Below are 12576 nucleotides of genomic sequence, written 5' to 3' on the forward strand. Positions count from 1 at the left end.
GTCTAGTCAGCCTTAACCTAATCGTTGCTCATATGATTCATATTTTACTATACAGGGTGGATTAAGGTGAAATTTATTTGCTTGACTAGATCTTAAATTTTGGTTATGTTTTTGTTTATTTAATAAATATGAACGGAGTGGGATTTGTCTAAAACTGGAATCGATTTTTGATATGTTTTTTTGAGGTCCTTTCCAATTGAGGGGGGAAATAGTACTAAACTCACACATATTACACGAATGCTAGGATTCAAACCCAGAACCTTGCATGAGGGAGTAAATATTCCAAGCCACTATACTAGTGAGTCCTTTGTGCATGTCTTTTGTCCTAATCAAATCGACAAACTGTGCTCAAATTGTATAGCGGAAGATCTTTAGAAATTAAAGCATAATATTGATTTTATACATTGTGCATTTTGAATGAGGTGTGCGTGCGGCTTTCTCAATAGCACCCATATATAAACATGTATACAAAGTTAAGAAAACTATTTCCTAGTCTTAAGAAAATCTACGCTTTTGGATTTGGAGGAGGAAGCAGCCATTTGGAACCCTGAATATAGCTCAGGCTGAGGAAAGGTTTGATTTGTTCCTCATTCAGCTGTTTGGTGTATTTTACTCTCCCAACCATACTTGAACCTGGACCCGAACACTTGTATTCTCCATAGAACACGGACAACAACAAATACGAAAAAAATTGAAACTATTAATTAACTCTCAAAACCATTAAATTATATGAAAATGCTTAATTAATTAGTGTGTTTTAATTTGCTTACCTGTCACGTTCGGGGCGGTTCTTGTCGTTCCAGCCGGCTGAGGTGATGACCTCGGACATGCTGGTGTAGGCAAAGACCACCCTGGGACTGGTCCTCCAAGCCCTGCCCAAATACGTGCCATTTCCAGTCCCAGTTATGTTGCAGTAGAGAAATGAGTATCCAGTATCCTCTGAAGCCGAGTCCCTTGCTTGTGTTGTTATCACTGTCATTTCATTATTCCCTAGCACATGTAACTCAGTGTTCTGCACCCATTAATTAATTACCCATCAAAACCATGACATAATACATAGACAACAAACAGCTGAGTTATAATGAAGAGTTAGTCGTATACATAATGTTTCTCACACAACATGTACGTGAAATTCACTATGATAAGAAGAGACTCGCATTTAGCAATATGATTTGTAAAACATGTAAGGAGAGTTAAAAAAGTTCCTTTATAAGTTTTCCTTTTATTTAGGAATTATAGTGAGAGTTTGGGTGGCTTTACCAAATAGAGAGACTTTCCACTTCCAAAGATGAAATCCACAGTGCCTTCAATAAAGCAGTCCTTGAAAAAATAATTGCCCTTGTCATCACAAAGTGTGTCCTGGAAACCAATCAGCCTGCAATTGAACAAGGCTGACTTGTTCCCCAACACCCTCAATGCCAATGCCTATTCTCCCACTCTTTTCCCATCTGGCTTTGGCGAAGAGTTCTTCACACAACCACAAATCAACATAAATTATAAGGAAACAAAAATATTAAAAGGAAGTTAATAAAAAAAAATTATTGTGTGTGATGATAATATCACGTGACATGAAACATTTCTCGCAAACGTGAGACATTTACGTACCTTAATAATAAAGTTAGCTGCCACGAAGTAGTCAGATTCAACAATCACTGTGGCGCTGTCCACAGTTCCATACTTTTGGGCTGTGCCAGCAAAGGTCAAAGTTGGCATATTTGTTGGAGAGCCATAAAATGTAATAAATGGTTTATTCCGTGGAATTGTGATTTTCTCATTGTACTCTCCCCCTCCAATGTACACAATGACATGTTTGGTGTTGTTGGTCGGAATGCTATTAACGGCGTCAGTGATGGTCTTGAATTCTCCACTTCCATCTTTCATAACCTTGATGACGGTTTGACCAACCTCATCCGTTACAAGGGTAGGGTCAAGCGTGCCTTGCCGTTCTTTGTACGGATTCACGTTGTTATTGAACCACGTGTTGACTTGGGAGTGGTCGGCTGGTACTGGTGTATCATCATCTGCCACAGCTATAATGGCGGTGGGGAGAATTAATAATGTCATGGTTAGAGCTGCATGGACACCAAAGCATGTGTTTTTTCCGGCCATTTTTATTGTTTATTTTTCGGGTTCTTGGTTTTGAGTTTTTGTATCGTATTGGGTGCTGTTGATTAGAATGGTGAATAGAAGGCTTTGATTTTATAGTGCACTATGCAAGAGTTGGTTACGGCACAGTGCATGTTGAGAGGGATTAATCCTAAATTTGTGGGTTTTGGAGAGCTTCTTGCACATTTTGGTTTCTAATTAGGGGCTTATGTTCTATGAGATTTCAATTACGCATTTTGTATTTGTTGAATAACAGAAAAGCACTAGTTGTAGCTAGCTCTACAACTTAATTTGGGAAGGCATAAGAGGACATAATTGTGTTATTATCACTACAAGAAAATAGGCCTTATGTGAAGACGAGTAGTCGTCACTTAAACATGTAAATTCGTCACAATTAACAATATGTGACGCATTTTCGGTGTCACAAGGTTCGTCACGTATACCCCGTCACATATTGTTTGACATGACGAATTTATGATTCGTCACATACTGGTTCTATATGTGACGAATGTTTCGTCACATATAATACCTTTGCACAAGGCATCTTTCGTCACTTATTGTATCTATCGGTGACAAGCCGCATTGGTCACATTTCAGAAGCGTCCGTGGGGAGTTGTTCCTCACATATTTATGAAAATTGTGGGGAGTTGTTCCTCATATATTTATGAAAATTGTGACAGTGTACGTCTCACATATAACCTGGCCAGCATTCAATTCAATTAAATTCAACTCGATTACTACCATTCCCCATTATATTATTTTCTTGTATAATATAGCAAAATAATACATTCAAGATCCCCAAAGTTTCGCAAGTAAATTGAACTCAAATTTCATTCCATTACATCAAAATAATTACGTTGTTTGATATACAATAGTCTCAACTACATGTTTTTTTCTTCTCATAACTACAATATAATTTTTCTACAACTGAAAGTAATGTTGTCCCAAGATGAAAAAGAGTTGAACCAAATTGCAAACGATCCTCAACGACAACCAAAAAGAATGGATCTTTTTGGTTCAACTGTCATAAAAAAGAAAAATGGTCATAAAAATGGATATAGAAGATATAAAAGGGCAAATTACCATTGGGGAAGAACATCAAGCTGTTTAACAGAGATAAAAAGGCCAAATTACATTGGGGAAGAACATCCTTATTTATGGCTGGGAAGCTACACACTGCCAGAAAATATAAAACATAATACAACATTGTTAACAATAAAGTGAGAAGACAAACAGAATTAATGTTTGATGTCTAAGAAGTGACCATGGTGAGGGAAATAAAAGGATAAAAAACAGAATCCATCAAAGGATTATATGTCAAGAAGCATGAAAAAATAAAAATCACACTCCTAAAAATGGTGTACATACAAAGCATAAAAAGCTACAAAAGAATCTTTCCTGTGGTAATATAGGCAGAAAATATGGCCTCCATATAACAAAAAGATGTGCTTACACAACAAATCCATTTTTCTTTCATTTACACAGAAAAAATCATGTACAAACTATCTAGACAAATAATTCAAATACATCTTAAACCATCTAAAAAGTTAACTCACTACAAGAAAAAAGCCTTTTAACAAGGTCTTTATGTACTGTCAATTAGTGGTCTACTTGTTCTTCCAAGGATATTGACTGTGGCTAGACAAAGAAATAAACAAAAGAAGAATTAATAGAAAATCAGTAAAACTATCAACCTATTATTAACCAACTAAAAAGAATTCCAAAATTTTAGATAGTTCTAAACACACAAGGACTTGAAATTGGTAAACATAAGTGGAGCCCAATTCCAACAAAAGTTAAAATCTATGCAGCCATCCAAACTTGTTGTGATAATTCAATAATCATTTTCACAGTGCAGCAAATTTTGATAAAACCAAAAAATTTTGTATGTATCAAGATTTATTCTAATACCACTTTTTATAATAAATAATTACTGAGGATCTTTTTTGTTTTCTCTTGGATACTAAGGATCTTTTATTGTACAAGTTAAATCAAACAAATAGTAAGCTAAAAACCTGTTTGGAAACTTCAAGGGCTATCAGTTCTGCTATGCCAGTGTCGGCCTGAAACCATTAAACAAGGGAGAATGTGAGACACAACAACAAAGTGCTAGCATAGGGGACATCAGTTAGGGTTAGAGGACAGGGAAGAGCATTCCTATGGAAAATATATATATAAAGAAGAGGTGCGTTTTGGAAGAGAGAACCACTAAGTCCCAAGAATTTCACGATTTTCAACTTCACCAATGACTAAGAATATACACAGAATTACCCCTTCTTTATTACTCTCCAAAAGTAATTAAAAGTATCCTCAACTAAAGGAACATACTCACCTCTCCGGCACCAAGGAATAAAAATTTGTGGTCAGCTAATGATCCCCCAACTAATAGCTGCAACAAGTCCTGCAACAACTATTTGGTAGCAACATCTTTGCAGCAGCACCCAAACTCTTATCAATTGGGCTATAATTGTTACGTTCTATTCTAAAATCATGATTTTACATAGGTGTGTGCTGGAGATATTAAGAAGGAAGATTGGGAGCATCACAGAGGCAAGTGCAAGAAAGGATGAGCAAGGAGAGTGGAGCGGCAGCTCCAACCAAATAGCCATCTGAAAAAGCCAGCAACAAAGACTGGCAGCACATGGGTTGGCAGAAAATAAAGAGCCAGACAAAAGAAAAGGAAGGCAATTAACAAATGAGATGCAGCTGGTGGACGCCACACTTTAGCTTTGTCAGGTTGTAGGGAGTGTAGCAGCTAACTCAAGGGAATATTGTAGCAAAAGCAACTAAATGAATGACCAATGCAGAGCCCACGTGAAGAAAGCACAAAACATGGCAGCCAGCACTTGAATTTTGCAGCTGAATTTGAAGGTCTCCAACCTCTATAAATAGAGAACAATGGCAAGTGAAGTGGGTGTGCAGATACAGAGCCTTACGGCAAAGAGAGCAAGGATAGAGAGGAGTGAACCAAGAGCTATTTGGGCCCTCTTGTAGTTGTTCCTCGCCTCTCATAGTTCTCATTTATTTCTTATGTATTTTAATTTCTTTGTTTTGTTTTGTTTTTATTTTTAATTGTCTACCTAAACTCCTTGACTGAGGTTGAGGAGGAAACACCATTATGAAATAAAGTTCTAGTTTTATCTTTCAATTCCCTGCTATTTTGTTCTTCACTGTTTATAATTTTTCACTTCACAGGCTTAATATGTTAATTTTCTTTTCACCACTTCTATCATGTATTTGTGGTAGTTAAGAGTTTGTAATTATGAAGGGAGTTGGGCTACGTTGTAATCTGCCTGTAGCTACCTCAAAATCAATTCTAACATTTTCTCAATTTTTCTCATCTAAACTTAGAACAAACTGAAAATCTAATAAGGTTTTCTCATCCAAACCAGAATATGAAGAAACTCATCCATTTTCTTTTCAAATCCTAATAAGAAGTTAACTTTAATAAACTCCTTGTCATGACTCTTTGACTATTAATTTCTCTAAGAAGAAAAACAGAGAATTAATTCAAAAAATGGTGAATGCAGAGTCCAGGGCAACAACCAATTGAACATATGACAACATTATCATATATCAAATTGAATACTTGGGATATATAAACAAAAATCTACACCACTGTCATTGACGTAAGAGTATTAAGTACTGAAAAAAAATTGCTTGGATTCATAGAAGAGTCAAATTTTCAAAATACAAAAGGACACCGTTGTAGTCATTGCCATGTTCAGATTACAAATTAAACCATGAATTAAAACAACACAAGAGCAATGGCCATGTTGTACAGCCATTGGTCTCTCTGGTACCTTTCATATATTATCATAAAAAGTCTCCACTAAATAAGAGCGTTTACCAGACAAATCTATCATTGTACCTGGAATAACATTCACTTCAATTCCTTGCTGTCGCAGAAAATCCATCTCCTCCCCACCCCTACCAAACACCTAAAGACAAAAAATACGTTTCACTACAAATTTGACAGGACACCACAATACCACAAGTAACAAACTGTCATACTTCAATGTAGGAACTCACCAGTGGATCCCCTCCTTTTAGTCTCACAACATTAGCTCCAGCTTCAGCAAAACTCAGTAGCAATTCATGTATCACCTTCTGAAAGGGGGAAAAAACGATTCAGCTCTTTCCCAAGACCCCAAAGTAAAGCCCCAATTCACTTCTCTAACCCAGATACAAATTAACACAAACCCAAATACCCAATTCACCAAATTGCCTAAAGATTTCAAATTTATAGTACGAGAGAACCCATATTAGAAACTCAATTGAAAATCAAAATAAAATTTGAAAGGTTGTTTCAGCTAATACAAGAAATGCTGATAAAGATTAGTGCTTTACCTGGGTTCTGCTATGGTACCCAGCAGTCTTGCCCACATAGAGAAGTCTAGCACCAGAGTCAACCAATTCCAACACATCATTGGACACCAACCTATCATACAACAATAGATCAGCATTCTGAATAACTCTATAAGCCTTCAATGTCAGGAGCTCAGGGTCCCCAAGCCCTATCCCCACCAAGAACACATTTCCAGGCCCACACTTACTGCTGCCACACCCTCCTTCGACCAAGAACACATCTCAAGGGGATGAGAGATTACAAGTGGAAGGTGGACTTAACTAGCCGTGGTTATTTTCGGGGGAATAGATTGAAATGAGAATTTGTTTGTGATTGAATGTGGGAGACAATGGGTCACGCGAAGGGGGAGACAGAGAGGGAGTAATGGAGAGAGGGAGAAAGAGAGAGAGGAAGACCAGTGGTCGTCGTCGCCGGAGAGGAGGAGTGGTCGTCGTCGCCGGTGGTTTGTGGAAGAGAGCGCAGCTAGTGTAGATGAAGCGTTGGGTTTTGTTCTTGGGCTAGTGTAGATGACGATGAAGCATTTGACTTGCGTTGTTGAATGAAGCGTTGGGTTTTGTTTTTATTTTTTTATTTTGGGCCATAAGTGACGCTGCCAATCTTCACCCAGTAAAATTTTCAGCCCTCACTTTCATGCTATGTGACGAATGTGCATTATTCGTCACATTTAGTAAAAAATTGGGCGCCAAGATTTACCGCTATGTAATTTGTGACGATACTGAAATTCTAATGTGACAAAGATGGAGCGAAAATTTGTTAGGTCCTTTCAAGACGTTTAGGTGACGACTTGCAAAATTTTCTCACTTATACAAGCCAAATGTGACGAAATTTTCAGCATCACGTAAAATTTGGTCACAGTAGGCCTGTTTTCTTGTAGTGTATTAAGAGAGTTCACTTTGCCATCAAATATAAAATTCCAGTTACACCCTTGATTATTAAGGATAGTCACACACTTGCAATGGTGAAACCACCCTTAGACTAGGTTAGGCTCCACCTGTGTAGAAATATCTAAAAACATAGGGATTTAGCACTAATTTTAGGAAGTTCACCCCATTTAGTGAAAACTCACCTCATTCTAGAAAAAAATAGTCCTCTCAAACCTAATATAGCTCCTTTAGCGGGAAAAAAAAAGGAGAGTAAAAGAGTTGACAATTAATCTTGTTGATAGGTTGACAATATTATATTATATAAGAGCATTTTTGCTCACCGCTTTTAACCTAGTGTGTATTTTCATCACCATTCTCAAGACTTGACGCATATCTATATGGGTAGTAGAACCACAATTTTTAATTTTTTGTTTTTTGTTTTTTGTTGTGTGTGTGTGTGTGTGTGTGATAATATTATAATGAGAGAGAAACAATACTCCCACTCAAAGGTGGATGAAATTAATTACTTTATTACAATTGGACTTGTTACTTAATTTTTATCTTTAAAAATTAATATATGATAATTTAGAAAGCAATTAAAAGTCTAGTTCTAGGATCTACGTCACATTGCGCTGCAAGGAAGGCTACATGGGTTAGATAAGCTCTTGGACCTTTTCCAATCGCGAACCGTAACCGTTAGATCATCCACCTTAGCACCTATACAATCTGGCAGAGTTATGAAGCAAGTTTAATTGGAGTCCAGTCAAGCCTTAACCTAAATCGTTGGTCATGTAATTCATATTTTACTGTACAGAGTGGATTAAGGTGAAATTTATTTGCTTGACTAGATCTTAAATTTCGGTTTTGTTTTTAATTATTTATTAAATCTGAATGGAGTGGGATTTATCCAAAACTGGAACCGATTTTTGATATGTTTTTTCATTAGCAAATTCGAAAAAGGTGAAGTTATTTAAGGGATCGATACTTTGAAAATGCATGACTTATTATTTCTTATGTGAAAATTGAAAGGGGGTCCATTTTTTACTTTTGCACATTGTCACATATGCGCCTTTTTTTTTTTTGAGGTCCTTTCCAATTGAGAGGGGGAATAGTACTAAATTCTCAAATACTACACGGATGCTAGGATTTGAACCCAGAACCTTGCATGAGGGAGTAAATACTCGAAGCCACTACACTAATGGGTCCTTTGCGCATGTCTTTTGTCCTAATCAAATCGACAAATTGTGCTCAAATTGCATAGTGGAAGATCTTTAGAAATTAAAGCAAAATATTGATTTTATACATTGTGCATTTTGCATGAGGTGTGCGTGCGGCTTTCGGAATAGCACCCATATATAAACATGTATACAAAGTTAAGAAAACTATTTCCTAGTCTTAAGAAAATCTACACTTTTGGATTTGGAGGAGGAAGCAGCCATTTGGAACTTTGAATATAGCTCAAGCTGAGGAAAGGTTTGATTTGTTCCTCATTCAGCTGTTTGGTGTATTTTACTCTCCCAACCATACTTGAAGCTGGACCCGAACACTTGTATTCTCCATAGAACACGGTTCTGAATACAACAACAAATACGAAAAAAATTGAAACTATTAATTAACTATCAAAACCATTAAATTATATGAAAATGCTTAATTAATTAGTGTGTTTTAATTTGCTTACCTGTCACGTTTGGGGCGGTTCTTGTTGTTCCAGTCGGCTGGGGTGATGACCTCAGACATGCTGGTGTAGGCAAAGACCACCCTGGGACTAGTCCTCCAAGCCCTGCCCAAATACGTGCCATTTCCAGTCCCAGTTATGTTGCAGTGGACAAATGAGTATCCAGTATCTTCTGAAGCTGAGTTCCTTGCTTGTGCTATTATCACTGTCATTTCATTATTCCCCAGCACATGTAACTCAGTATTTTGCACCCATTAATTAACTACCCATCAAAACAATGACATAATACATAGACAACAAACAGCTGAGTTATAATGAAGAGTTAGTCGTATACATAACGTTTCTCACACAACATGTACGTGAAATTCACTATTATAAGAAGAGACTCGCATTTAGCAATATGATTTGTAAAACATGTAAGGAGAGTTAACAAAAGTTCCTTGATAAGTTTTCCTTTTATTTAGGAATTATAGGGAGAGTTTGGGTGGCATTACCAAATAGAGAGACTTTCCACTTCCAAAGATGAAATCCACAGTGCCTTCAATAAAGCAGTCCTGGAAAAAATGATTGCCCTTGTCATCACAAAGTGTGTCTTGGAAACCAATCAGCCTGCAATTGAACAAGGCTGACTTGTTCCCCGACACTCTCAATGCCAATGCCTGTTCTCCCACTCTTTTCCCATCTGGCTTTGGCGAAGAGTTCTTCTCACAACCACAAATCAACATAAATTATAAGGAAACAAAAATATTAAAAGAAAGTTAATTAAAGAATTATTGTGTGTGATGATAATATCACGTAACATGAAATATTTCTTGCAAATGTGAGACATTTACGTACCTTAATAATTAGGTTAGCTGCCACAAAGTAGTCGGATTCGGCAATCACTGTGGCACTGTCCACAGTTCCATACTTTTGGGCTGTGCCAGCAAAGGTCAAAGTTGGTATATTTGTTGGAGAGCCATAAAATGTAACAAATGATTTATTCCGTGGAATTGTGATTTTCTCATTGTACTCTCCCCCTCCAATGTACACAATGACACGTTTGGTGTTGTCGACCGGAATGCTATTAACAGCGCCAGTGATGGTCTTGAATTCTCCACTTCTATCTTTCATAACCTTGACGACGGTTTGACCAACCTCAGCCGTTACAAGGGCAGGGTCAAGCGTGCCCTGCCGTTCTTTGTATGGATTGACATTGTTATTGAACCACGTGTTGACTTGGGGGTGGTCAGCTAGTACCAGTGATAATACCTGTAGGATATCTATATATGCCTAGAGAAGGTTAAACAAGCTAATTCAAATTTTTTGCAATAAATAATGATCAACCTTTGAAGCAGGATTGATATTAGTTATCAATCCTGAGATGTGCAAAGCTTAAAATAAAAGAACACGCAGAGAATTATTTTACGTGGTAAAACCCCACCTCTAGGGAAAATCCACGGGACTCCTCAGTCCAACTCAAATCCACTATAGAACGATGATTACAAGAAGTACTCACACACTTATCCTAGACTCATTCTAGATAATGTTTACCGACTTCTTCGTAACTTAACTCTGTCACGGGATGATCTTCGACACTCCTTATGTTGAACGCAATACTGGCCACGATTGCTTCAAGCTCGCTAGAGGAAAACCGCCACCACGGTCTTGGTGCACTCAACCGTATGAGTCACCGACATGCATATGAATGCAATATGAATGATTAAAGTGTTTAATAAATCACCAAGTAAACATGGAACACTTGATGATTTATCTCAAATATGTGCACAACAGCTTTTGCTTAAGAATTCTATGAAACCAACACAAATAACAAAAGCTTTTTTGTATGAAAATCAAGACCCACGTTTTATTCAAAGCAGGTTATCTCTAGTGAGAGAGAAACCCAATAGTCCAACAATTCTATTTAAATGTGATTCTCAAACTTGGTCCCATATGGACTCAAGTCAATCACGTCAAAACACAAGCCACACTACTGTGGCATTATGAATAATAACTTTGATTCAATATCAACTTCCTGTAAGGACGCTAAACATGAGACTACAAATAGTATCAATCATGAATATCAATTTTGATCAAGTATGGACTCTAAATGACGATGCCAAACAACCAATCTTTGTGGGAGAAACAATATCTCCTAAAACAAACTAATTAGACCAATCAAGTAGAAATAATCTCAAGAGATAAAATCTAATCCTATTAAAAATAAGATTAAGATAAAAATACTTTGAGTGAAAATAACTCCAATTAGGAATCCTATAATGAATGCATGATTATGTCATGATTTACCTGAAATCAGTTTCTCATATCGGTCAAGTCATGTCTTGGAAGTATGGGATTGAACGAGTTGTGCCAAAACGTCCAGTAACAATTCTTCACACACTAATTTTTCACCTATGCTAAAGTCTAGGAAATGACAATACAAATTTCATACTAACAACCAGTGTTTCATCATCTGCCCCCGCTATAATGGTGGTGAGGAGAATTAATGTCACAGTTAGAGCTGCATGGACACCCAAGCATGTGTTTTTTCTGGCCATTTTTATTGTTTATTTTTCTGGTTCTTGGTTTCGAGTTTTTGTATCGTATTGGGTGCTGTTGATTAGAATGGTGAATAGAAGGCTTTGATTTTATGGTCCACTATACAAGAGCTGGTTAAGGCACAGTGCATGTTGAGAGGGATTAATCTTAAATTTGTGGGTTTTGGAGAGCTTCTTGCACATTTTGGTTTCTAATAAGGGGCTTATGTTCATTTCTGATTTCAGTTACGCATTTTGTATTAGTTGAATAACAGAAAAGCACTAGCTGTAGCTAGCTCTACAGCTTAATTTGGGAAGGCACAAGAGGACATAATTATGGTATTATTAAGAGAGTTCAGTTTGCCATCACATATAAATCCCAGTTATAACCTTGATTATTAAGGATAGTCACACATTCGCAACGGGGAAACCACCCTTAGAGTTTTGATGATAATCTTAGTCCTTGTGCTTGTTGACACCTTGTCACCTCTTGCCACCCTCACATAGAGGTCCTGAGCTACATCTAGTTATTATCACCTAAAGTACACCTACTACTCATATGTAGATTATTCCGTTAACATGTAAACTGTAACCATTGTGCTCTGGTGCTTGACAGGATGAAGCACGACGACAGGACCGATGTTCGTAACTTTGGAGTAATATTGCTGGAAATGATCAAAGGCAGACCAGTGAAGTCTGAGACTCAAGTGGAAGTTTTAGAAGATCAGGTAGAAGCACTCTGCTTTTTGTTATATTTTCTTCAACCACTCTGTTGTCACTGAAATCAACAAAAGACATCATGGTTGTATCAGTTCTAGACGTTTGTCACTGAGAACATCATTTGGGGAACCAATTTAGTTAACATATTAGCAGCGTTAGCAGCAATATTGATACGAACCTTGGACAGAAATATATATATATATATATAATGTTCTCACAAAGCTTATGATACGAACCTTTCATGGAAGACTTAATACATGGCTAATTTCAACCGCAACTGAACACTAGCTTAACCAATCCCTTCAACCAGTGCGTTTGGATTGTAAG

The 12576-nt window shown here is 37.0% G+C and overlaps 2 protein-coding genes and 1 pseudogene across 8 annotated transcripts; all 3 read right to left on the bottom strand.

Annotated features, from left to right (window-relative positions):
• Positions 1 to 766: 766 nt before the first annotated feature.
• LOC18771920 lies at positions 767 to 2304 on the bottom strand (annotated as a pseudogene).
• A 540-nt stretch (positions 2305 to 2844) lies between these two features.
• LOC18771921 (uroporphyrinogen-III C-methyltransferase) lies at positions 2845 to 7226 on the bottom strand. 7 transcript variants are annotated; one of them, XR_002269537.1, is made up of 7 exons: positions 6634 to 7226; positions 6457 to 6547; positions 6139 to 6216; positions 5978 to 6047; positions 4122 to 4169; positions 3241 to 3282; positions 2845 to 3127 (listed from the first exon to the last, which is right to left on the bottom strand). XR_002269537.1 is itself a non-coding variant. In XM_020553934.1 (6 exons), the coding sequence occupies exons 1-6, from the start codon at positions 6693 to 6695 to the stop codon at positions 3090 to 3092; spliced, it is 381 nt and encodes a 126-aa protein (XP_020409523.1). In that variant the 5' UTR covers positions 6696 to 7226; the 3' UTR covers positions 2845 to 3089. The 7 variants fall into 7 exon arrangements, 5 of the variants coding, with proteins under 5 accessions (XP_020409523.1, XP_020409525.1, XP_020409524.1 ...); XR_002269538.1 differs by having other exon boundaries at positions 3241 to 3744; XM_020553934.1 differs by lacking the exon at positions 4122 to 4169.
• A 1517-nt stretch (positions 7227 to 8743) lies between these two features.
• Positions 8744 to 11550, bottom strand: LOC18771922 (pectinesterase PPME1). The gene is made up of 5 exons (XM_020553932.1): positions 11445 to 11550; positions 9851 to 10245; positions 9509 to 9714; positions 9017 to 9259; positions 8744 to 8909 (listed from the first exon to the last, which is right to left on the bottom strand). Exons 1-5 carry the CDS (start codon positions 11548 to 11550, stop codon positions 8744 to 8746), a joined length of 1116 nt encoding a protein of 371 aa, XP_020409521.1.
• Between the last annotated feature and the right edge of the window lie 1026 nt (positions 11551 to 12576).

The sequence above is a fragment of the Prunus persica genome, unplaced genomic scaffold (genome assembly GCF_000346465.2).
Source record: "Prunus persica cultivar Lovell unplaced genomic scaffold, Prunus_persica_NCBIv2 scaffold_51, whole genome shotgun sequence".
NCBI classification, from domain to species: domain Eukaryota; kingdom Viridiplantae; phylum Streptophyta; class Magnoliopsida; order Rosales; family Rosaceae; genus Prunus; species Prunus persica.